The sequence below is a fragment of the Ochotona princeps genome, chromosome X, assembly GCF_030435755.1.
Source record: "Ochotona princeps isolate mOchPri1 chromosome X, mOchPri1.hap1, whole genome shotgun sequence".
Lineage (NCBI taxonomy): Eukaryota > Metazoa > Chordata > Mammalia > Lagomorpha > Ochotonidae > Ochotona > Ochotona princeps.
The window spans coordinates 11,801,449-11,828,319 of record NC_080865.1 but is presented as its reverse complement, the minus strand read 5'-3'; the positions used below and the strand labels follow the sequence as shown (position 1 = coordinate 11,828,319).

Genomic DNA, 26,871 nt, shown 5'->3' with positions numbered 1-26,871 from the left:
GTCAGTGGCTAACAGAAACTGTGGCTAGGGGCAAGTCAGGGCCTATTCATATATATATAAACTGACAGTGATCCATTTGCCATATACTGATGAGAAATGAACCATCCATGACATGAGTGACATACAGAGGAAGTTCAAATATGTGAAGTTAGGATTTGAAAGCCATGTAACAGAATAGTACCTTCAGACTCAAATTCTTTCTTTACCACTTATCAGCTACAGGACTTGGGGCCACCCATCTTCTTAGAACTTCAATTTCTTTGTTTAATTACTGTATTTATTACTCGTCACTTCTTACAAGGATATTGTGTAAAGGAATGCCTAGCCTCATTATATCTCTAGTCCATTTTCTTCCTCACTGCAACTCCAGAGCCGGCACACAGTTGGCATTCAACAAATATTTGTTGAATAAATAAACACAATGAAGCAATTGATGTCCAGCTACACAGCAAGTATCAGGTGTGTCATAATTATTTTATAGTCTATTTTTTCAAAACCCTTCTAAAAACAGGTTTCCCTGCCCTCTGCTCCTGGCTTCCTGCTATGCATAATCCAGAAGTCTTCCAAGGACACAGTCTGGCTGCCCTGCCTTCAAGAGCTACAGCAGGGCTGCCAGTAGTTTCCTCAGGAAACCGGAGGCAGCTTCCATGAGAACCCAATGGTCAGCTGCCATTTACATCAGCAGTGAACATTTCCATCATCTTGTCAGAAGTGTTAAGAATTCAATTTAAAAATACCTTATCTAAATAAGAAATAAAACCAAGCAAGAACCAGGCAACACCCCAGAAGCGTGACTTGAGTTTTAGCCCACAAGCCAATTCAGAAAGTGGCTCTGTGTCCACTGCTCACCTTGGGTAGCTTATTCCTTCGGAGGAACAAGTTCGAACAATCCCGGTTTGGGTTACGGGGTGACACCTCTCTGATTTCAATGGTATCATCAGTCAGGAAGTAATGCAGGACAAGTTCTTTACGGTCCCCAAACATTGATTCTGTGTCATCCCACAGGCAGAAGAAATGCAAAACTCTCTTATCATTCAGGAGGAACTGTCTCAGAGTGTCATAGGGCTCATAGGGACGTAAGGGCTGCATGCATTCCACCGTCTGCAAATGAAGCAAATGTTCAAAGTTGAAGGTTTTGCATCCTCACTTGTGAGATGCAAGCAATCAACTGACAAAGATATATTCTTTATAAACTATTCTGTGACTTTTAAACATTTTCAACTATATATATGTATTTGTATATACACATGCACATTTATATTTTAATCTTAAAATACAAATACTAGCAAACTTGTCACATTACACAGTATGTTAATATACTTAATCATACTTGTGCAATATTTTGAAAACTGACTTTTCTCAAAGGCTCAAAAATCTTGTTTAACAACAGACAAAATTAATCTATAGTGATAGAAAGTAGGGCAGTAATTGTTTCTGTGTAGAAATACTAAACAGAAACAGTGACAATGGTGCTTTCTAGAGTGACAGAATGACAGAAATATTTTATATTACAACTTTACAAATTTGCCAAAACCTGATGATCTTTACATTTAAGATTTGCAAACTTGGGCCTATCATGATAGCTCAATTCCTGGCACAAAAGAATCAGACTCACAGCTGACCTCTCAGAGGAAACTCTACAGGCCAGATTCTAAAAGGAAAAAAAATGTTAGCCCAGAATAACATACCCAGCAAAGTTTTCCTTTGTTTTTGAAAATGAAATAAATTTTCCCACAGTTAAAAAAAAAAAGCTCAAAGAATACACCTCATCCAGACCTGCCCTACAAATGATAAAGATGTTCTCTTGACAGAGGAAAGAAATAGCACCCATCAAAACCAAATGCAAATGTGAAGAGCATCCCAGTAAGATGACAACAGAAGACTAAATCAAACAATCAACAACTCAGTGCTAAAATAATTACAGGACCAAATTATCACCTATTTATATTAACCTTGAATGTAAAATGGCTTAAATTCAATCAAATATCATAGATTAGTACACTGGATCAAAAAACAAAACCCATCTATCTATTGCCTACAGGAGACATATCTCACCAACAAAGATCAGCACAAACTATATCTTATGAATTTTGATGTTTTGTTTTTAGTTTCATTTCTTCAAAACAGTTATTTTTCTAAATTCTAAACTGATGCACAGGTCATACAGTAGCATCATTTTCTCCAATAAGGTTCTTGATTTTCTTCTTCATTTCTTCAGTGACACATTAATCATTCGGTAGCATGTTATTTAACTTCATAGTGTTATAAATTTGTATTTTTCTTCCTGTTGTTGATTATGTTTTGTGGCTTTTCATTTAAGGGTAATGTAATGTATACTAACTGTGTAATGGAGACTATCATATGTACCAGCATGTTATTTAACTTCATGGCATTGTAAATTTCTATTTTACTTCCTGTTGTTGATTTTATATTGTGGTTTTTTTGTTTAAGGGGATGTATAGTAACAGTGTAATGGAGACTATCCCATACGGATGTGAGGATACAATGCAGTATGCATCTCTACTTCCAGACAAATATGGACTCCCAATGAAACTATTAACTATATCTTGACAATAGCACGCTGGACTCTTTGCCATTGTCCATGCCCACAATGATGGACTTATGACTTATTATGATGGACTATACTATTGTAATAACATAGGGAAAATCAGTGAGGGGGGGAGAGAACTTGGGGAAGGGAATAAGGGAAATTCCCAGAGCCTATGGAACTATATCATAAAATAATCATAATCATAATTATAATCAGTAGAGGGGCAAAAAATCTTTGGTATTTATTCTCGATTCCTGGCACAAAGAACTTTCTTTTCTCAATGAACTTATGAGGTCCCATAGTGCTCTCTGCAATTTCACATTTCACAAAGGTAGAGAATGACTATGGCAGTACGCAAAGGGTGCTTACTCATATGCATCTCTTTCCTTCAGCAATTCTCTGCTTGTTCTGAAGACTGTATTTATCTGCATTCTTTCAGCCAGGACCTTTGAAAATATTAAATTAAGCTACCCCCCCAAAAAAATCTCTTTGCACACTGATTTACAGGCATTCCACCTTATATATTCTAGGATCAACACATATGTTCCTCAAGAGAATTACATGCCTACAACATTAAAGAATAATTCTGCTGAGGTTATAGGAGGCAGGAATAGGTAAGTGTTCCTACAAGCAACTTTTAACAAGAGATTGAATCAGATTCAAAGGAGAATTTCATTCTAAATTTTATGTTATATCCCTTGTTTTTAAAGATCTATTTATTTTTATTGGAAAGGCAGAGATACACAGAAAGATCTTCCATCCACTGATTCACTCTCCAAGTGGCTGCAACAGTCGGGAGCTGAGCAGATCTCAAGCCAGGAGACACAAGCTTCTTCCGGGTCTCTCAAGGCCCATCCACGACTGCTTTCCCAGGCCACAAACAGGGAGCTGGAAGGGAAGTAAGGCAGCCAGAAGACCAAGTAGCACCCATATTGCATACTGGTGCTTACAGGCAGATGATTATCCAGTTGAGTCATCATGCCAGTCCCATACCATTTTTCCATAAGAAAAATGCCATGAATCTGACAAAATTAATCTGTGTGGGTAGAAATAAGAATAGTGATCGTTCCTCAGGGTGGAAAGAGATTAGGAAAATGCTTGAGAAGATTTCTGGGAGGATGGAAATGAACTACATCTTGATTTGGACAGAGGTTATATAGGTGCCTGCATTTGTTAAGACCCATCCAACTGCATACTTAATTTTACATACTTAGATATTGAGGTTTAAACAAATGAACAGCAACAGTGAAAACCAGGCTAAGAATCAGGAGAGCTACATTCCAGTCTCAGGAAAGAGATTGGATAGGTTTGTGACCTTCATCTTACACTTCCCACTTAGTGCATTCAGATTCTTCCAGAAAACATAAATTTTTGTTCAAGGGATAGTTTTTTTTAAAAAAAGCTTTACAAATCTAATAATAATAATAATAATAATAATAATAATAATAATGCCTATTTCCTACACTAACTAGGGTCAGACTTTGAAGGTAAGTATCCTTAAATTCATAGCCCTCTTCAATCTTCCAGAACATCTCAGCATCCAATGGTACCAAGAGAGGAGCTGAGAATCCTGAGGAGGAATGAAGAAGGAATACCCAAGACTTGGTTCATAAAAGCACTAGTACAGAAGCAAAGACCTTCCCATAGTGAGGCAATCAAAACAAGAAAAGACAAGTCAAGAAGAATTATAATTCCAGTGACCATAATGTCAACTGTGGTCTTACCAAAATTGTTCCACCTAAGCTGCTCACAGAAGATTCCTATTACCTGGAATGAAGACTTATGGAAAAAATTGGAAAGCAGAGGACAGCAACAAAGTTACTCCTGCTATTAGTGCAACACTGGGCCTTCTCTACAGTTCAAATTAGAACAGGACAATTTCTCAGGAATTATAGTTTCAACAGCTCTTTGATATTTGCATCAGGAATACCAAAAGCCTTGACTCTTCAAAGAGATTCTCTTTCAGAAGATGCAAACCCATTGACTTCTTACCTCTTTCCGTGTCCTTATGTAAGGATCTTCTGGACATTGTCCTGGAGGATTTAATTTGATTCCCACTTTTTTCAAAAAGTTTCCAGTGAATGAATCACAGTTATAAATCTTGAATTTCCAGCCATAGAAGACAATTTCTATGTTGATGTTAAAATGGTATACAGTATAAAACTGATCATCATTAGGAGGTGGGAGTGGGATCCGATGACGCCGGAAAAAGACCCCTGTCACGTGAAATAAAATACAAATTGTTTTAGGAGAGAAGCACTGAGCTTAGAGAAATAAAGTTTTCTGTAATGAATTATTAGCATTCCGGTCTTTCTTCTCAGAGGGAGGTATTATCTTGGACTGGACCCTAAGCATTTCTGCCCTTGTTTTGGAAGACACAAAACCAGCATTTTCCAAAGTCAAAAGCAAACCCACACATTGCTCCAGAAGGAGTCTATCTTCACCTTCCAAGGTTGTTTGCTATATAAACATCTTTGAAGAGACAGTCTAAAACAAAAAGCAGTCAGTGCTTCTGCTTACAAGATGTACAGATGTGCAAGATATCCATGGAGAACTAACTCTCACTCTCTCTCTCTCTCTCTCTCTCTCAACATCTGCAACTGATTTAGGCCTGAGAATCTACTCCAAGAACAAAGAGAACAGGGTGGCAGAGCAAACTGAGGATCTAACAATTCAATAAAAACTGGCTTATGTGAACTGTCTGGAGATATTTTAATATGAAGATGTCAACTTATCTTCTTTGCCTTTTATAAAGCACTAAGAAACTCTTTCCCAAAGTCTAGAAATGCTTACAAATTATTCATTTCTTATTCATTAAAGAACATTTAATGAATATCTGTAGGTGCCAGGAATTGTGCTGGGCTCTGTTCCATTATTATTCTACTTATCTTTTCACTTTGCTGAGAAGAAATTAATTAAAATCACTGTCATCTTCTTTTCTTTGCAGCAATTTTTAATTACTTGGTACATTAAACTAAAATAATAAAACTACAAAATTAGAACTGATATAGAATATTTTTAAATGTACTACATAAAAGATGATATAATTTTACTGCAAAAATTATACTTCAATTAGCCCTTAATTCTTCCCACTGAAAACAGTATGCAAATTATTTAATCACTCAAGATCAAACATTTAGGACAAACTGCATACTTGAACATCTACAAAATTATGGGCATCTCAGGTATTTTCAAGAACCATTATATATCTCTTTAAAAATACTTATATTGCCACAGTTTTTGAAATACATAAGATTTCTTCAACAGTCAGGAGTTTCTTCAAAAACCCCATCTATTTCATGTTTGTAATTCATTATGAAAATTCAAATAAGCAAATTAGCGCTGATTTTTGTTCAGTCAGATTTTGAATAGGCTTCCTATATTTTTCTAGCTGTGAGAATTGGCCCACCCACTGGGTTTTTAAATAATAATAATCATAATCATCGCCATAGCCCTAGGACAGATTTTCATTTACATTTTTTCATTTAATCCTCAACAATCCCATGAGATAGATAATACATGAAATATGAATATTCCATTTGCCGATGACGAAAATAAAGCTCAGAGTGATTAAGCATCATGCTCAAGGTCATGCCCTAACAAATGACAGAAAAAGATCATGAACTTAGGTTTTCAGTCTCTAAGTAAATACTACCACTTTATTTTTTGTTTGTTGCCAAATTTTCTACTTCTTCCTGTTTCTGGGGAAAGGGGGGAAGATAAGAGAGAAGCCGTACACAGCCTTCTCTGACCACCCCAGTACCCAGGGATGGGGAACAGCCACCCAATATTAACCCAGGGTCCCTATGTGGTATATGCTCCAAGGGTTCTGCACAAGTGGTTTGGATAGCTTTGAAATGCTCTCAATCTTGCTGATCCAAGGATGAGGAAACCCTTCCAATGTCCATTGGCTGACAAAATCAACCTTAAGAGTCTCCATTCGCTCAGATATTTGCTGTCATCTTTAAGCTGGGATAGTTTCAATTTGTTCTGTTCTCCTTCTTCTGCTATGGTACCAGATGTCCTCTGCAGGCCCCAATGGACTGCCATATGCTCCATGTGCATCTGGGCATACTGTCCCCTGCTCCATCTTTTCCACTAAGGAAGATCTGTTCTTACAGGCAGGCCCAAGGACCCAGGCCAGGTGACCTGGGTTGCACCGGAACCCCCATCCTTGGGCTCATGGACATGGTGTTCATAATGCAGGTGGGCTCAAAGACCTGATCTGGGCCCCACTGGACTACCCACCTCTGGGGCTCACATAGCTGGCACCCACTGTGCAGGGGACCCAAGGACTTGGACCACACAACCCAGGCCCTGCTGGGCCCCTTGCTCCTTGGGATCACAAACTTGGCACCCACTGCACAGGTGGGCCCAGAGACTCTGGCCAGGTGACCCAGGCTCTGCTGGATACCCCACCTCTGGGGCTCACAGATCCAGCACCCACTGCCCCCAGACTAGTATGGCTCGTCTCACCTGCGCATCTACCAACACACTGTACACCCTGGCTCGGTCCAACCTGCTCCCAGTTCCAACTGCTACTGGTGGGTGCTACAGCCTAGCCTGGATCAATCAGCCTTCTGTCTTGGTCCCTGAGCTGGCCACCACTTGCCATAGTTTGCACTGATTACATCACATGAATTAAGTGAAAGCAAAGAAGAGCCACATGCCAAACATGACAGAAATGGGTAGTAGAGCCACCCATCACTCTGAAAAGCAAAGGGGGAGAGTGTAGCAGGGAGGGAAGAAGAAAAGAGAAAGAGAGAGAGAGAGAGATTGAGAAACAGAGCTGCTCTCCCAAAAGAACAGTTTCTAGGCTCTAAAGGCAAATTTGCAGGGAAGGCCCACTTGCTGGCTGCAGCAAGCCACCCTGCTTGCTTAATGGTTTCTCCCAGGAACCTGTGTTTTTCAGACCCTTACACTTATTTGAGTCCCTACACTTCTTCCACTAGATGCTTCTCAGAAAGGGTCCCATGAACTTTGTGATAACACAAATCCTGACCATCTAATAGATTAGAAAGGGAGGTCTATCCTCTCTTTAGTGAGAAAACATTGCTAAAAATTCTCCAGTGTCACAACTGCCATGTTAGCCAGAAAGCCAATGTAAGCCGTCTGAAATGTGCAGCTACACGTGAGAGCTTTCAATTGCATATTTGTGGAACCTCTCAACTATGTCCTTTGGGGTTGAAACTTCTACTGATTGGAATTTGTGTGTTATAGTCTTCCTTGATGAGTGGCACCAATTCTACCAGCAGGAGCGTATTCTGAAATATCAAAGAAATGGGCAAGATGTCATGTCTTTGGCACACACTGAAGAGTGGTTGAGGTCATCAAGGTAGACAAATAAACCTAACGTGACAAAATGTAAAAACAACAAAGGCATCACAACTGCCCTCTTAAAGTTCCAGATGTTATCTTCTTCACTATTCCACATAAACAGCGAGGATACATGTCTATATATTGGGTACCAGTTTGCAAGCTTTTCCTCCATTTTCATATTTCACATTTCTCTTCCTTTTTAAAGCCCTTCCAGCTGATCTGCAAGCTTTAACTTTCTAAAAGTTCCCTGCAGTTTGCAGCTAAGAGGCCACATATTCATTTATGTTTAATGTGTTTTCATGTCATTCAGTTAGATTTGCCTAAGATCTTTCCTTATCTTACTAAGTTTAGTTTTATGGGGAATTTGCCTTCCAGAATTTTGGCTCTAATGTCTTACTTCATTTAATTGTAAGCATGCTTGTTTCAAGGAAACAAGGCTGTACATCCAGGGTACAAGCCAAGTCCAAATGTATGTATTTCTGATGTGAATTAATAATATACAACTAGAACTGCCCCTTGCTATTATATCTGCTAAATCTGTATCATAAAAATAGTAAGAGCTTTTAGCATGATTAGATATGATAGAACCATCCTTTCTCTTTTGTTCACTCTATTTTTCCACAAAAATGACTATTCCAGTTTTCTTTTTCTAAAATGTCACCTATGGCGTGCTGTTTTCAAAAGATTTTTATATGAATATATAGATACAAATATAGATAACTCTCCCTTGCAGGGTAAGAATAAAGATCTGAAACTCTGACCAAACTAACAACAACCTTATGCATCTCCCCCTTGGTAATTAAACAAGCACTGAAATGAGAGCTGGTAGGTGCCTTCATTTTTTCTTGCACTGCCAGCTTCCTAACTAGTTTTCCTTACACAGCTTATGACATGCTCCAAAATATTTGTTATACTTTGGGTATGGTTTGAGAATCCCACAAATCTTCACATGTTGACATTAAACCCTGCAATGTAAGGCACTGAAGGGGTAGAAACTGAACCCAACCCTGCTGTTTAGAGGTGAAACCTATAGAAAATGGTTAGGATTAGGTAAGATCCCAAATGGCCCTATAAGAGGGAGAGGTCAGACAACACATATGGTCATTTCTCTTGTCATCTGACTTCAATGCCTACAATTTCTGCCAGCAAGAAGACAGTCACCAGATGAGGCCTGTAATTCCAGAATGAGTTACAATAAATTTCTTTAATTAGAATTTTTTTATTTGCAAGACAGAAAGAGAGCACTCATCTGCTGACTCACTCCCTAAATGCCCAAGAGCTAGAATATCAACCCGTGTGGGGGGCCACTACAATCTGCTTCATCCCAGGTTGCATATTAGCAAGAACCTGGAATCAGCAACAAAGTCAGGAGCTGGACTCACACTCCAATCAACATGGGATGCAGACATCCCAAATCACGTCTTAACCACCACAAACACCTACTAACAAGCTTCTTTTCTTTATAAAGTACCTTGCCTCTGGTATTTCCTTATAATAATGAAAAACTAACTTCATCTCAACTCCTTGCCAAATAGATCCCACCATTTATCCTACTATGTACCTTTTAATTCCTGCCCTTTCCTTCCATCACTACTTTTATAAACCCTGAGGAACAACTAAAATTCCGTCTTATCTAATGAATACCAACTTTCCTTCCTCTGAACCCTCAAGTACCTGGCATCACCTAGGATGCACAAACAGTATTACAGACACTGCCAAGCATTTTCACTTTGCTTTTTAAAGATTTATTTATTTGAAAAGCAAAGTTAAAGAAACAGGGAGAGCTCTTCTATCTACTGGTCCACTTCCCAAAGGACTGTAACCAAGCCGAAGCCAGGAACCTGGAAACTCTATCGAGGTCTCCCATGTAGGTGTCAGAACACAAAATAATTGGGCCATCCTCTGCCACTTGCCCTTACATGTTAGGCAGGGATCTTATGAAAGCACAGTAGCTATGATTCAAACTGGCACTCTGATGCGGGATGCCCAGCATTTCAGGCAGCAGCTTAAGTTGTTCCACTACAATGCCGATCCCTTTTTGTTTTTCACTCATCCCATCTTTCCTTCCTTCTTTTGATCCTCCCTTTCTCTGTCCCACAAATATTTATTGAGTAGCAACCATACACCAAGTAACTATCCTTACAGACTAATGATTCACCTCAACACTTCAATTTTACACTGTTCCATTCAGTGACAGTTCTTTCCCAAATGTTCAACCTCTGGGGTTGCCAGATTTAGCAAACAGAAATACTGAATGCCCAGTTAAATCTTAGTTCCAGATAAACAATAAAATTTTAATATGAGTATTTCTTATGCAATATTTGTAATTATACAAAATTATACATAATTATACAAAAAACTTGTTTGTTGGTTATCTGAAATTCAAATCCAAGTGGACATCTTCTATTTTTTCTGGCAATCATATTCCTCCTCTATTTCATGGGATATAGTACTCACTTTGAGTATATATCCAATATAAATGAATAGGACACGAATGAGTGACTTTTACATTGTGATTACATTTGTTTGACTCAGCCAGAATTATCTTAGAGTATAGAAAAAAATAAGAAATACTATCCTACTGAAGGGCCAAAACAAATCATTAGAATAAATCAGTGTTTTTGATCAGGGATGTGCTAAGAACCACGTGGAAGCCAGTTCTTGAACCCAGGCCTACTGAGTCAAAATAAATAAACAAATAAAAATTCTAAGACAGGCAAGGAGATTCCGGCAAGCAATGCTGAGAAGAGATGATACTAGACCATCAAAGTACATTTCTAACCAGTATCTTTGGTTTTTTAAAATATGGATTCATTTGGACTTAGCAGTTGGACTTGACCAATAATTCTTCTGTTAGACGATCAGTAGTAAATGTAATGGGTTAACCACTGACATTCTTGTCTTGATGTAACACTACTTTAACTTCATTCTACCAGAAAAGCAACAGATTCTATAAATATGACATATATAACCCAAAAGACAATGATATCCTGGCAAGAAATGAAAACAAGCCTTGACCTGCAACAGAGACTTGCTTTACTCACAACACAAAACTTCTTTGCCAACAAGAATTCATAAATATTAAAAATAAGTTGTTCTGACAGAAGCTGCATATAACTGAGTGCTTGTTTTGGTATCATGCTGAAGGATGCCTGTTTTGTTTCTCATTAATTTTACTCTCCTCTATATTAAAAAAAATTACATCATGGTGGAGGCAACTAAATGGGGGACAGACTATTTCATTCGGTTGCGCTAATTTCTTAATGTCCAGTTCCATAAAAATGCAAAAGCAAACAACCTCCCAGTTTATTGGAAAAATATCCAAAGTGTATAGAAATGGCATCAACACCATTAGTACACAGCATCTACATTTGACTCCTAGTCTCTTACCAAGACCCTGAAAAGGAAATCAGGCTGCAGCCATTCAAGACGCAGCTGAAAAGAAAACTATCTGCCCTGTCCCACTGAGGGTGCAAGCACTGGCTCAATCGACTTGTTTTCTTCCTCCTCATCACTTAATTGGGGAAAGCTTGAAGCCAGCATTTAAATGATTTTTCTAATTATCTGCGATGCAAACAGACATTCCTTAATCATCATCATATTAAATATTTCAAGAGAGATGGCAGCTTCTCTCTAAACAAAACCTCAAGGCGGAGCGGTTATTGGTGTTGGCTTTCTGCAGGATTTGCTACAGCTCTCCAGGTTTCTCCACGCAAACAACTCAATTTTGCACAATTACTGGGAATTCTGTACACAAGCCTGGAACTGTGTCTGAAATATCCTGATCAGGGTGAGCCAATGGGAAATTTGGCAATTTTCCTAAGACTTTAAAATTGCCTTTCACTAGTTCTTTTTCTCCTGAGTTTTTATGAATAGTATTGCTTCTTCCTTAACTAGAAATGGTTTTCAGATATGTCACTTATATTGCATCTTCCATGTGCCTTTGTCAGACTTGAAATCAAGACACAGAGAACTAAAGCTTTATGAAGAACCTTTACCAGATCTATATAGAGCTTGCAATTTATATTTCTTCTTAGATGGTTTATAAAACTAAGATGCTCAGGGAGCTACAGGAATATGAGCTTTCACTTAAAAAAGTAGTAAAACAAAAACATAATCCCAGTCACTTATATATGTTCTGGATGTTTTGCTACCTGCAGTCCATCATTTGCACAAGTGTGGTATCATGGTGGGGAAAGCCATCAGAAAGTAAGTAAAGCCTGGGCATATGTTTGCCACAGCAGATAAGACATTGCATGGAATGCCTATATCCCATATTGTAGTGTGCCTTGGTTCAAGTCCCAGCGCCACTTCCCATTCCATCTTCCTGCCAATGTGTACCTTGGGAGATAGCAGGTGGTACCCCAAGTAGATATGTCCTTGCCACCAATGTTAGAGACCTAGACTGAGTTTCAGGCTCCTGGCTTTGGACTGCCTCAGTCATGGCTGCTACAGGCATTTGGGGTGCAAACCAATACATACATTCATTCTCTCTGTCTGTATGTCTCTGTCTCTCTCTCCCTCTTTCCCTCTCTCTCTCTCTCTCTCTTTCTGTGTGTGTGTGTGTGTTTATGCTTGCCTGCGTGCCTTTTCAAGTGAAATGAAAGCTGAAGGATAAAAAAGTAAAGCAGCTAAGTGAAAACATATAGAAAAATTATTTGTGCTTAACAAATGTTGTCACTTGCCTAATCAAACACTTAAGTAAATAAAACAGAAGTTTGTAAAAATCAAAACTTAAAAATTTCCTCTTTCTGCTCACAAATAACTTTTCAGTTCCTCTTTCTTGCTTTGAACACTGCCTTGTCTATGAGGCTGAAGAATCTTTTCTTTTCACAGAACAAAATGTTAGAAAGTTTGTAAAAACCTTTTTTCAAATGTGCACCCTGGAAGGCAGCAGATGATGGCTCAAGGCATTTCCCCAAAGATTTCCCATTAATCCCTAAATCTCCAAACAAAATGAATAAAATCTCCAAATAAAATGCAGTGGAGAGTCAGAAGACAAAGAATAATGGGGTCAGTTCATGTCACTTTCTCAAATCAATCCACTCTCTCCCTCCACTAGGAAAATCAAGCAGAAACACTGAGTCAAACCCTCTTGTTTCCACCAATACAGCCTGACTCTGGTCACGAGATAGATCATCGTGATTCTTATTCCACACTCCTAGTCTGACTTTTGCCATTAAAACATATTCCTAGATGCCATCTGCCTGGTAAGCATTCCCATACACATGTTCCAAAACCCCTGAAAAGGCCTCATGTTGTAAATCCACATCTTGCTTCTTTTGCATTGCTCCTGGGCACTATAATACAGCATGCTCTCAACCACAGACTTCTGAGGCAATTGACTAGAATATGAAAATGAAGCAAATTACTTTCCCAAGCCTATATCCTTTTCTGTAAAACCTAACTATGGCAGAACCTGTTTTACATTATTGTTGGAGAATTAAATAAGATAACGTTAACATTTTATCATTAGACACTCCTCTTTTTCAATATGTTTAATTTCTGGCAGAAGCCTATTAATTCTACCAACCAAGTATCTATCAAACATTTCCTCTATTTTCTTTTACCACCATGATTGTTCTGGTTTGGACACTCAACATTTCTAGCCTGAACAACTGCAAAACTTGTGGACTAGTCACTTTGTCCTTTTTTCTCCAATCTGTTGGCATTAAAGCTCCATGAGACAGGAGTATAGTGGATCTTACACCTTTTGTCCATTTCCCCCAAATGCAGCAAAGTGCCTGGCACAAACCATGCATTCAGCAAATACATCCTGGCAATGCTGACTGGCTGCCAATTCATGATTTCAAGTACCAGTCACAATAAAGCCACACTGTAAAGAAAAATCTCAATTTCATAAGCACTACAGGAAGTCCTGTGCACGCTGAATAAGGTTGCATGACAACCTCATTCTCAAATGTCACTGGTCCTCAAATTTCTGTTTCTTCCCCCTTGAATTCATTGTGGTATATCCACATGGAGGCATTTGGCCTAGATAAGCAGTAAGAAAAAGTTTATTCAACATATATAGAATTAATAAGATGTGTTAATTGTAACAAGGTAGTAGGCAGGGTATGTTCAACAGAAAGAAATGGATGGAAAAACCAACGGATAACTAATTTTCAGTATGCATTAAATATACATGAAGCACCTGGGACCTAAATATTCATGATACACTAAATATGCAAGAGGCACTAAATATTCATGAGTAGTCGGTATTCATGGGGCCTTCATTTGGCCACTCATTCATTGGTGACACCCATTCTGGTCCCATGTGTCCTCTGTGCAAGAAACACAAACAAAGCCCATGACTATTCAGCAGGCTTGTTGGCAAGCTACAAGTGTGGCCAGGGGTACTCGTCCCTGCATTTGTGATACACCAAATGCATGCCTTTAGCTGGAGGCCCCTCTGTCTGTGGTTCTCCTTGCTTGAACCTCCATTCTGGTCTCTAAATCACATTATTAGTAGGCAAGGCTGGTGAAGCAAAAAGAGACAGGACCATTGCCTACCTCAGCATTGAGGCAGTTTGGTCCAAAGTGTATAAACCTACCCCAACTCTTGCTATGCATCTCCCCTTGTATTTCACATTATTTTAATGTATTGTATGGCTTCATGCATTTTAATTTAGTCCATGAGCCTTCCATTCTGTGGCCTCTGGGAAAGTCTGCATATATGCTTCTTAGAGACCACATCACATCAAAACAACACCGCATGTAACACTGGCCATTGCACAGAGAAAAAATTATAGGAGGAGCAGGAACCTAAGCAGAAGACAATATTAAGTAGCTATTTCATTCCTCTATTCAAGAGATGAGGGTGGCTTGGGTTGAGATGGTAGTAAAGACATGGACAGATCCAGGTTATATTTTGCTAGAAGAATCAAGAACAGTGATGGTAGGTATGAGTAAATGAAGACAGTAAAGTGAATGGAGAATATAGTCAGAGAAAGAATTTAGCCTGAGATACTAGAAGTTCAGTACTCTAAAAACATCAACAGTACACCCAAGAATTATGGATGCTCCCGCCTGGGCAGAACCTTTGAAGCATGTGCCACTGTGACCCTGGGTTGATACTGGGTGGCCCTTCCCCATCCTCGGGTACTGGGATGGTGGGAAGGCCAGATATGGCTCATCCCCCTACCTCCTCCCTCTCTCCAGAAATGGGAAGAAGAAACAGAAAAGCTTGGAAACAATGATCACACCCATTTCTCCCTAACCCTAGATTTTTCCTACTCTGATTGATTATGTAAACACCATCTGAAATTTTTAAAAAAATTATGAATGCTCAGGGAATAAAGGACCTTGAAGGGTCATTTACAACAATTGCTCCATTCCCCTACTATATCTGTACCAAACTGTCAGTGAAAAACAATGCTTTACCTTCTCCCAGGGTCATCCATCTAAAAAATCTGTTTCTCTTCTCTTCTACTCACATACAAGATCAATCCCTTTCTGCAATCCTATCCAAAACCACCTACTACAATTCCTGGTAGCTCTATGTGAGAAATTTTCATCTTCCAACTGATCCTGCATTCTGATTCTTAAGTACCATCTTATGGATATAGATAGCAAAGGCACCCTCTGGCTCTAACTAGCCCCCTTAAGCCCCTGCCAATATTTATCAGGCATACTTGAGTCTTTAAGGTACGAATATCCCTTTTCATTATCCTGTCTTGAACATGACAAAATTTCAGTCTTTTCTCCATCATTGTTGCTGTCTCCTGAAGGCATCTAGAATTCAGTATTGCCCAGAAGGAAGGATCCACAACACAAGCAGAAGAAACAGGGCCAGCTCCCTTGATCTCTGTCATACTCTATTAATTAATAGCTTTGCATTCACTTTTCTGTGGTACATCACAGTTAACTTTTATCTGGGGCTAAAGTGGAAGATGGGGAAAGGTGAGTGGGGTCTACAGTGTGAAGGAACAAGGAGCCTCTGCTGAGGCCTACCCGCATCTGTTGCTAGCACGTGTGAGGATGTGGTAGTGGAAATCAGTCTCAGTAAATGAAGAAAGAGGAGCAGACACCAACTAGATGCAGCAGTGGAAAATAGTTTTTTCCCCTAACAGTGTTGTAAAAGAACTAATGTAGAAACAGTGAAGAGACCAAAGAATTTCAAGCAAACACATGTTTCTTTGAAATGTATACACACCCAAGAGTTTACTTACACAAGCATACTTCAAAAACTTCACGGAAAAGGAAGTTAAACATATTTAACTTGGTACCAAAAATTTTGAAACAGATACATAACAAGGGGTCTTCAAAAAGCCCATGAAAAAAATGTGTATTATGGAAAGACTATGAAATCCTTCCAAAAACTTTTGGTACCAAAATAAACTTATTTTTTAATTCTATTGTTCAACAAAATTTAAAGTGTGAAAGGCAGAGAAACAGACAGATGGATAGACAGAAACAAAAATCTCCTATCTGCTAGTTCACTCACCAAATGTCCACATGGGTGGTCCTGGGCTGGGGCTAGGAACTGGAAAATCAGTCTATGTCTCCAGTTGTGGGCAAACAGAAACTCAACTATTGGGACCATTATCACTGCCTTACAGGGTCTAGATCAGCAACCAGCTAGAATCAGGAGTCAGAGTCAGGAATCAAACCCAGGCACTTTGGTATGGATGTCGTAACCACAAAACTAAATGCCCATACCCACCACAAACTTTTTTCATATTCCCATGCTACAGCAGTACCCGAAAAGACATAGTATGCCACACAGGAGTGAGAGCAATTGCCAAGGTTGAGAGGTGGAAAGACAGCAAGAACATAAGTCACCACCACCAGTAACTGCATGCTAACAGCACTGACAATAAGGCGGATACCTGAGCAGTAGCACTGGTCTTTCATGAAGCTAGAAAGGATATATAAAAGCAAGAGTTCAATGAGAAATGACCATAATTCTGATTTAAATAAATACCTTGAAGCATTCCACTATTTTTCACTTTTGGTTCATTGACTTGGATTGTGTCATCTTCAGGGTAGAAGTAGATTTTAAAGTATCTTATTATGTAGTTTTCATGGCTTCTATCAACCACTTCATTTTCCCAGTAGGCATCAAAACATAATACCTGTTAAAATCATAATTAGAAACTAAGAAATAAAAAAGGAATTCAGCAAACTTAAAATCAATACAGCTCTTCTGTGTATATTTTTTGCTAAAGCAAAGAGTTGAGGGAAAGCACTAAGAGAATGAATATACAATTAAGGTTACAGTACATAAAGATTATCTTATACTTTCATCACCATCTGGTTAGAACAAGGAAATGATATTCAAGCAATAAATCCATCATTCAGCTGTACCATAAACAGAACCAGAGTCTGTCTTAGGATTTTCATAGTGGGATTCTAAATGCATGTGTTAAAGAGAAAATATTCTTTCTCATATAAAGAATGTAAATTTTTTCATTTTTTCCATTAAAAAATAACACAAACTACTTTGGTTTGGGGATAAAATTATCCTGACTCTTGGTCCTCCTGATAGCTTAAATTGATGCAATTAAAACAGGCAGAGCTGAAATTCTTTCAGTGCATGGAGACCCTGCCCACACATCTTCAAGGACCATGAAGAGCAAAGCTCAACATAAGACTCTGGCTCAGGCTACTCTGCATGTGTGTGGAGGGGGACTATAAAAATGGGTAAGACAGGTGAGTTCTAAAGAAGTTCTGGTTAAAAAAAATCACAAGAGAGTAAAAAAAAAAGTAATTGAAAATTCCTTCATCATTTTGGGAAACTCTTCCTCTCAGAGTAAGACACAGCACATTTTTCTCCCACGTTGAAGCAGATGACAACCTGCCTCCTCAGATGAAAAATTGTTATAATTACTTTATACTTATGTACCATGTTATAGAAGTTTTATCTTCAATCAATGCAGTCAATCACTCCGCTGACAAAATGAAGAGACATCATAATTGAAGGCAACTGTGGGAAGAGTAGATTTGGGCTACCATTTCAAATTTGACCTGGGGACATAGGCTCGTTGAGACACCCATTAAAGTATTCCCCTTCCCTCTCAATTCTGCTAAGGTTTTACTTTCTTGCATTATATTTAAAGGTTTACTTATTTGTTTGAAAGGAAGAGATGAGAGAGACAGGGAGAATTTTTCATTTTGGTTCATGTTCCAAACTGCCACAACAGCCATCCCTGGGCCAGGCTGAACCCAGGATTCAGGAATTCCACTTTGGTCTTCCACACAGGAGGAAGGTTCTCAAGCACTTGGGCCATCAGCTTAAACCTTCCCAGGCACATAAGCAGGAGGCTGAATCAGAAATGGAGCAGCTGGGACTCTTTGCTATGTGATGCTAACTACCCTAATGATGTTAAGTTTTACTGGTGATATTATCATATTCAAAATATTACACGGTGGCATCATTTTCCCCAAGAGAATTTTGGTGTTTCCTTTTTGTCACTCATGCGCTGGTTACTCAGTAGTGTGTTTTTTTCATGGTGCTGTAATTTGTTGTTGTTGTGGCTGTTCTAACTCATACCAGTTGCTGACCTTGTTTCATGGCTTCTCAATTATGGAAATGTATAGTGATGGAGTACTGGGATCTATCATATACAGATGTGTGGGTATAATGGAATACGCATCCTTGCTTCTAGACGAAAGATGGATTCCCAATGAAACTGTTGGACATGTGTAGACAATGGAATGACGGACTGTCTGACATTGTTTGTACCAGCAATGTCGGGGTACACTTAAACAAGAGACTGATAGAATTATGATTCCATATGAAGGACTACACCATTGTAGTAAAATGGGGAAAATCTCTTGGGGGTGGGAGTTTGTGGGGGGAATCCCAGCTTATATGAAATTGTACCACATAATTCAAAATTCAAAATAATAATACATTAAAAAACAAAATATACAGATCAATCACAAATATTGACCAGGCACTGTCCTTACAGGAACTAGTTCTAAGAATCTGCTGAACCAGGGGATATATACCTTTTACAACGGTCGTAAGCTTACCTACTTTCCTGGGTGATTCATTTTGCCCTAATTCGAATTAGATTGGCTGAATCCCACAGCTAGAATACTGTTACATTTGTATTGAATGAGCATTTCAGGCAAGATGCCACACAATGGGCATGATGGTTTCTGGGATGATAAAAATATTTTGGAAGTAGAGGTGATGATTGCACAAAAGTGTGAAGGCATTAAATGTCACTGAATTGTACACTTTAAAATATCTAATGGTTAATTTTGTTATGTGAATTTCACCTCAATTTAAAAAAATTAAGTGGGGCTTGGTTTTTGGTTCGGCTGGCTTAGCTGTCACATATGAAAACATCTCACAGGATCATGGGTTCGAGTCCCAGCTGCTCCACTTATGATCCAGCTCCTTGATAATGCACCTGGGAAAAGAGCGGAAGCTATCCCAGATATTGAGGCCACTGCCATCCATGTGGAAGATCTATATGAAGTTTCAGGCGCCTGGCTTTGGCATGGCCTATCTCTGGCCACTGTAGTCATCTGGGGGGTGAACCAGTAGAAAGAAGATATCGCTCTGTTCTCTCTCTCTCTTTCTCTCTCTCTCTCTCTCTCTCTCTCTTGCTCTCTTCCTCCCTCCCTCCCTCCTACTCTGTCTTTCAGATAAAAATTTGATTTAAGAAAATTTAAGGGCCTGGCATGGTAGCCTAGCAGCTAAACTCCTCACCTTGAATGTGCCAGGATCCCATATGGGTGCCGGTTCTAATCCCTGCAGCTCAGCTTTCCATCCAGCTCCCTGCTTGTGGCCTGGGAAAGCAGCTGAGGACAGCCCAAAGCCTTGGGACCCTGCACCCTTGTAGGAGACCTGAAAGAGCTCCTGGCTCCTGGCTTCAGATCGATGCAACTCTGGTCACTGTGGTCACTGAAGAGTGAATCATCAGACAGAAGATCCTCCTCTCTGTCTCTCCTCCTCTCTGTGTATCTGACTTTGCAATAAAAACAAATCTTAAAAAAAAAGAAAAAAATTTAAAAGATTTTGAATTACATTAGATTCCTTAAAATGGTGGGTTTTATGTTAATTACATATCTTTTTTTAAGTAGAGATAAAGATGTTGGAATGCTTAAAAGGACAGAGAGCTGGAACTTCACTGAGCTTTTACTCTAAGAAGTATACAATCGGAGATCTTCTGTTTTCTATTTATAATCAGAAGAAAGTATGGAGAGAATATTCATAGCTGTCATCTACTCTTACTGTGTTGAATGCTACTGGTAGAAATTTATAGATGAAAAAAAAAAGAAAGAAATTTATAGATGGTTCAAATGGCATAGGTTAGTTGATAACAACTGTCACATACAAAGGAACTTTGAAAATTTCAGGGTCAGCATTTAGCCTATGGGTTTAAGACACCAGTTAAAATACCCACAGGTCATATCAGAATATCTGGGTTTCACAGCCAGCTCCGGGTCCTGACTCCAGCTTCCTGCTAATGCAAACCCTGGGAGGCCGCCATACATACAGGAGAGCTGAACTGAAATCCTGGCCCTGGGCTTTGGCCTGGACCAGAACAGCCTATTGGGAACACTGGAGAGGAAACCAGTAGAATGGAAGTTCCCACCTTCTCCCTACCATCTGCCTGCCAAACAAACATATTTTTTAAGTTTCTAAACAAATTTACTAGGGTAAAACTCAAAATACTTTACCCCAAAATAAATTTATTTTACCTCCATTTGCCACAAACTTATTGAAGCAGCCTTATATGCAATCATTAAGTACTTATCAATTAAATGAACCATTAAAAAAGAAAACATACTAAGTAGAAAAAAGAAAACAAAAAAAGCATTTCAGAATGGGCTTTTATATGTGTATAAGAATGATAAATTATTTCATGTTCTGGTCCCATGAGACCACAGGGCTGCTGAATTCCAGCATGAAAGATATATAGCGTGTTAGATAGAAAGAGAAGGAAAAAAGAGAAAGTTATATGACAAAATAGAATGTGAGGGGAGAGACATCAAATAGATTAGAAGTGATCTCACAAAGATAAATCTCTTTGCAATGAAACTCGATGTATCAGAAAATCTAGAAAAAAATGAATCTAAAGTAAAAACTGTTAGAAATGAAATTTTATACAAATGCAATTATGGTACAAGGTTTTGTGATCGTTATGACAGGCAGAGACTAGATGAATAGGGTCCTAGAGAATGTAACAGGCTGCAGTTTTTTGAAAACAATATAAATGTTATTTGGTAGGGTTGTGATCTTCAGTTCCCCACAGGTCTCCCCAGTTCCTACAGCATTTACTACACAAGCTCACCTGCCTGATAGTAAAGGCATTGAGAGTCTTGATCCTAGCCTAAAGGATATAAAATCTGAAACCAATTAGCTTTAAATAATGGGTACAGGAATTTTCTCACTATAAAGAAAAAATGTTAAAGGTTAATATTTCTGAATTCAGGATCTTACACTTAAAGCCAAAAGAAACTCAAAGCAGTCAGGAGTACATTTTGATTGGCAAGCAGTTATAACATGACACATGGTGCAGATTCAGCTTTGAAGGGAAGCAGTTAACTCTATTTTCATGCCAATTGAGTTATTTCCTTTGAGTTGCACTGCTCCAAACAGCTGCATTTTAACATTAATTTGGATTCCTAATTTTCTCCTAAAACATTTTTTAAAATCATTGCCAGTACACCACTGACACAAAAAATTAATTATGTATAAATCATAAGGCAAAAGCCTAATTTCTCAGAACAAATCACACAATTTTTGAAGATGGGAGGCTGGTGAGGCCAATGTATGATTCATAAAGACTATTACTCAGAAATCAAACATCTAAGCGTCAAAAATTCACAGCTGAATTTCTAGAGAAACTGTTAAGAAAGATACAAAACCAGCAATGTTCAATGTGGTTTGGCCTCTTATAAAGAGGTCAGTATCACAATCTAAGTTTAAAATGCTTAGGCTGTATTTTATGAAAAAGCCCACACTTAAATTGTGAACTACTAAAGAAGGAATACATTGATAAGGATAAATGCATGCCCTTATAGATTAGTTAATAAACAACAAAATATTAATATGTAAAACGATGCTGTTCATTTTTCCTGCAAAAAACTGTTATTAAATCATGGGTGTCTCTCTTCAATATGAAGTTTTACAATCAAGGAAATAAAGTTATAATAAATGTGTCACAGATTAATCATAAGCTTGTATATACATCATGCTGGTATATTTAAAGACTTACCATGTTAATTCACAAAACTCATACTAAACCGATATACAAGTTGCAGTCACTAATCACAAAAACTAAAAATGTATGATGTATAATGTATTTATATACAAAGACTGTCATTCCCAATATATAGCCAAAAATAAATTTAACACTACAAAAAGTAGTATATAATAAAATTTAAAGCCAAGACTGTCACTCCCAATATACAGCCAAAAATAAATTTAAAACTACAAAAAATAAGTATATAATAAAATTTAAAGCCACACAAACCTATAGGGTATAGGTAAAACTGGGGCAAATTTAAAGGACTTAAAGTATTATACAAAAGAATTTAGAGCTCAGGAGAGATAATTGCTAATAGTGATTAGCTGTACATTATTAGCTGTACATCATTAGCTAAACATTGAAACCTTTTAAAAAACTGATTAGGCCTCAAAAGAGGAATGGACAAAAAAACTGTGGTACATCTACTCCATGGAATACTACTCAGTCACTAAAAAGAATGAAATTCTGTCATTTGCAACCAAATGGCTCCACCTAGAGACCATTATTTTCAGTGAACTAAATCAATCCCCACAAAAAAGGCATATATTCTCTCTGATACAAGGCAACCTTCATGCAAAATATAAAATCAATAGCCTTTTCAATGTTGCTTTTGCTGCATCTCATGATTTTAATATTTTTGTTACTTTCATTTCTTCAAAATGGTTTCTCTCATTAAATTCTTCACTGAATCACAGTCATACAATAGCATTGTTTTCTCCAAGAAAGTTTTTTTTATTTCTTTTTCATTTCTTGTGCAACACACTGGTCATTCAGTAGCATATTATTTAACTTCATGGCATTGTAAATTTTTTAACTTTATTCCTGTTGATTTTGTTTTATGACTTTTCATTTAAGGCAATGCATAAAAACTGTGTAATAGAGACTATCATATCCAGAAGTGAAGGTACAATGTATTATGCATCTCTACTTCCAAATTGAAGATGGACTACCAATGAAATTTTTAACTGTATCTTGACAATAGGATGCAGGACTCTCTGCCATTATCCATACCCACAATGTCAGGATACACTTAAATTGCAGAATGATGGATTTATGATTGCATATGAAGGACTACACTATTGTAATAATATAGGGAAATCAGCATAGGGGGAGGAAAGTCGAGGAGGGGATAAGGGAAATCCCAGAGCTTATGGAATTGTAACATAAAATAATAAATGTAGTATTAAAAAACTGACTATACCTAAGACAAGATAAATTAAATCAAATTCTCAGGTGGGGGTTATTACTTTTGAAAAGTTACTGATGGATTCAGGACATAATGCCAAGCTGAGAAAACAGCAGAAACAGTGTTGTTGTCCCTAGGAAACGTTCCCTTGGACCTCCTCCCTTTCCCGGAGACCCTCACATGACACCTGCCCTGTCCTATACCCAGACAGAAGAATGTTACACAGAGACATGGAATCTGAACAAACAGGTCTTGCTAAATTCCCTCTAATTTATTATCATTATGCCATACACAATCATACTTCCCAATCATACTTCTGTTGGAGTCTTCATGTCTAGAAACTTTCATTTGTATACTTTTCTCTTGGTATCTGCCTTTTGTTATCGAGTTCTTGGCCATGAGCCATGAGATGGGTAAGGAAAAGATGGTACTTTCCCCTCCCCACATTTTTACCGGGTAATTCTGAAATTAGCCAACATTTAGCATCAGTGAACAAAAAAGCAAATTTGAGAGGCCAACAAGCTAAAAAATATCTGGGGCCAACAAGCAGGTAAAGCTGCCACCTGCCATGCCAGCATCCCATGCAGGTGCTGTTTTCTGTGACTGTGAGAATCCTGTAGTTGTATGATAGGGTTATGGTGTGGCTAGGTTTTTGGGCAATCATCGGGTCTGGCTCCAGAGGATCAGAGGCTCCTGATGCTGGGGAGGCTCTTCTGGAAGGGTTCTGTAATTACAATAAGGAGGGCATATATCCTCTGTGCAGTTAGTATGTCTAAGGAGTTGGTGCAGGCTCTGTGGCATCACCCTGGGCAGTTGGATTGCCTTGGCAGAGAGGGGCTGGGGCTGGGAACATAGCAGCTGGCATGATCATACCCTATCCCTGCTGATGATAAAGAACATATACCATGTCCAACTTGGGTGACACTCTGAACTCTTGCTCCAGCCTCAGACACTGGCAGGAATTTCCATCCAGCACGCGCCTCAGGATATCCACTGAAGGAGCAGGCATTGCACTAGGCCACAGAGGCGCATGTCAAAGAACAAAGCAAATGCTTGCACAAACACCAAATAAATGTAGAAATATGAGGAACATGAACAAAGACAAGAATCTGATTCCTTAAAAGGAATGCAATACTTCAATATTATAATGTGAAGACATGATGACATTCCTGATAAGGAATCCAAAAGAATGATCACAAGATTATTCAGATACACAGAGAAGCAAATATGTGAGTTAAAGAAATCATCACGAATAAGAAACAGCTGGGAATTAGAGATATTAAAGGAAAATAAACCTGAAATATTAGAAGTGAATACTTTAACATGTCAAATAAAAAACAGAGTGGGTATCTTTAGCAACAAACCGATGAGGCAGAAGAAAAAAATATCTGAGCTAGAAGACAAATTTTTAGAATTATCTTAGGATGAAAAACATTTTAAAATACTGAAAAAATGTTCAAGGTTTATGGGATACCATCAAATAACCAATCACCAAGAATTAGGAGTTCCTGAAAGTGTGCAAAGACAGAAGGAAGTAAAAGACCTCATCAGTGAAATAACTGCAGGAAACTTCCCTACTTTTGAGAAAGATATGGACATCCAAGTACAAGAAGCACTTGTACTCCTAATAGACATGATCAGAAAAGCTCTTCAATAACACACCTTATACCTAAACTTACAAAAGCAAAACACAGAGAACATCTTAAAATTTCAAGGGAAATAGCAGATTGCTTTTAAAGGATCTCAAGCTATATTTACAGCTGATTTCTAATCAGAAACCCTACAGGCTAGAAGGGACTAAAGAAATACAATCCTGAAAGAAAGAACAGTCAACCCATAATAGTGTACCTAGTGAAGCTCTCACAAAAAAAGGTTAAAGAAAAAGAAAGTGTTACACAGAGAAACAGAGAAAGATAATCAGAATCAAGAAAGAATGTGAAGGCAGAAAATCTAATAAAGGTATAAAGGAAAGTCAAAACAGAAAATAGTAATGTTTATGGGAAAATGACAGGACCAAGTTACTATTCATCAAAGATCACACTGAATGTATGTAGCCTGAATTCTCCAACTAAAAGATACAGACTCACTGAATGGATTAGAAAATAAGACCCATACTCATTCTGCATACAGAATTCAGTAGTCCATAACAGTAATTTTAGAAGCCCTCTACACAAAAAAGCAGTTTTTTCTTCACAAATGCAAACATACTGGCAAATTCAGAAATAGAAACAAATATAAAATGAGCCCACATTTCCTACCACATACTCAATTTGAACTCCAAGAGTGGGACGAAACTTTGGTATAGTGGTTAAAACATCACTCGGGCTCGATCCCCAACTGTAGCTTCCTGGTAAGGCATACTCTGGGGCTAGCAGATGATGGCTCAAGCAGTTGCATTCCACATGGGAGACCCAGAATGAGTTCCTGGCTCCTGGCTCCTGGCTTCTGCCTGGCCCAATACTAGCTATATATGGGTATTTGCAGATTGAACTAGTCGTGGCTGAGAGCTCTCTGTCTTTGCCTTTGTTCCTCCCCTCCCCCTGCATCCCTCTCTCTAATTAAAAAAAAAAATAATTAAAAAGAAATTCAAAGATAATTTCTTAACAAGATTACAAAGCAGCTGCTTTAAAACCAACAGCCAATGGGGGCCCATTGCAGTAACCTAGTGGCTAAAGTTTTTGCCTGCATGCGCTGGGAACCCATGTGGGTGCCAGTTCATATCCCAGCTGAAGCTCCTGGCTCCTGGCTTCGGATTGGTTCAGCTTCAGCCACTGTGGCCACTTGGGGAACGAACCAGCAGATGGCAGATCCTTCACTCTGTCTCCTGTTCTCTCTGACTTCCCAAGAAAAACAAATAAATCTTTAAAAAAAGCACACACACACAGCCTAACTATCCAACATTATGTTTAATTAATTATGTATCTAACATGATCAGAAACAGAACAATAACTGCTGCTACCAGTAACACTATTTAGGATCATTTTTAGAAGTTCTAAACCATATAAAATATGAAAATATGATCAAGAAACAAATCAAGGCTGCCATTGTGGGAATATAACAGCACAGGCCTTGATTGAAAAATGAATTAAAAATAGATTTCGATATACCCACAACTAAATCAAAAATATTATTTTGTATTAGAAAGAGCTAGCTAGAAAATATAGTGTGGTGATGCTGAGGTGACAATGCAGTATGCTGAACCACTGCTTGTGACACCAGCATCCCAAATCAGGAATTGTTATTATTTCCATATTGTTATTATTACCATATAAACTCCAATTTGCAACCCAGCTATTCCACTTCCAGTGGAGCTCCCAGCTAATCCATTTGGGAAAGCAGTGGAAAGTAGCCCAAGTGCCTGAGCCCATGTACTCACAGGGAAGACCCTCATGGAGTTCCAGACTGCTGGCTGGGACATGGACCAGCCAGAGCTACTGAGTTCATCAGGAAAGGGAACCAGTGAATGGAATTCATGCATCTCTCTTCCTCTCTCTCTCTTCTCCTTCATCTCTGTCTCCCTAACACTGCCTTTCAAATAAGCAAATAAATTTTTTTATAAATAATAATATAGTGCAGATAAAAGTCTGTTCACAATTGAA

At 38.4% G+C, this 26,871-nt stretch overlaps 1 protein-coding gene across 1 annotated transcript in view; it reads right to left on the bottom strand.

The window, feature by feature from the left end:
- The window catches only part of EFHC2 (EF-hand domain containing 2), a 171,121-nt gene that overhangs the window by 90,337 nt on the left and 53,913 nt on the right, over positions 1 to 26,871 (bottom strand). Inside the window, exons 3-5 of the mRNA XM_058658995.1 lie at positions 16,797 to 16,947; positions 4,544 to 4,767; positions 850 to 1,101 (exon numbers count right to left, since the gene is read on the bottom strand). Coding sequence (XP_058514978.1) covers positions 850 to 1,101; positions 4,544 to 4,767; positions 16,797 to 16,947 — 627 coding nt within the window. The remainder of the gene's footprint in view (positions 1 to 849; positions 1,102 to 4,543; positions 4,768 to 16,796; positions 16,948 to 26,871) is intronic.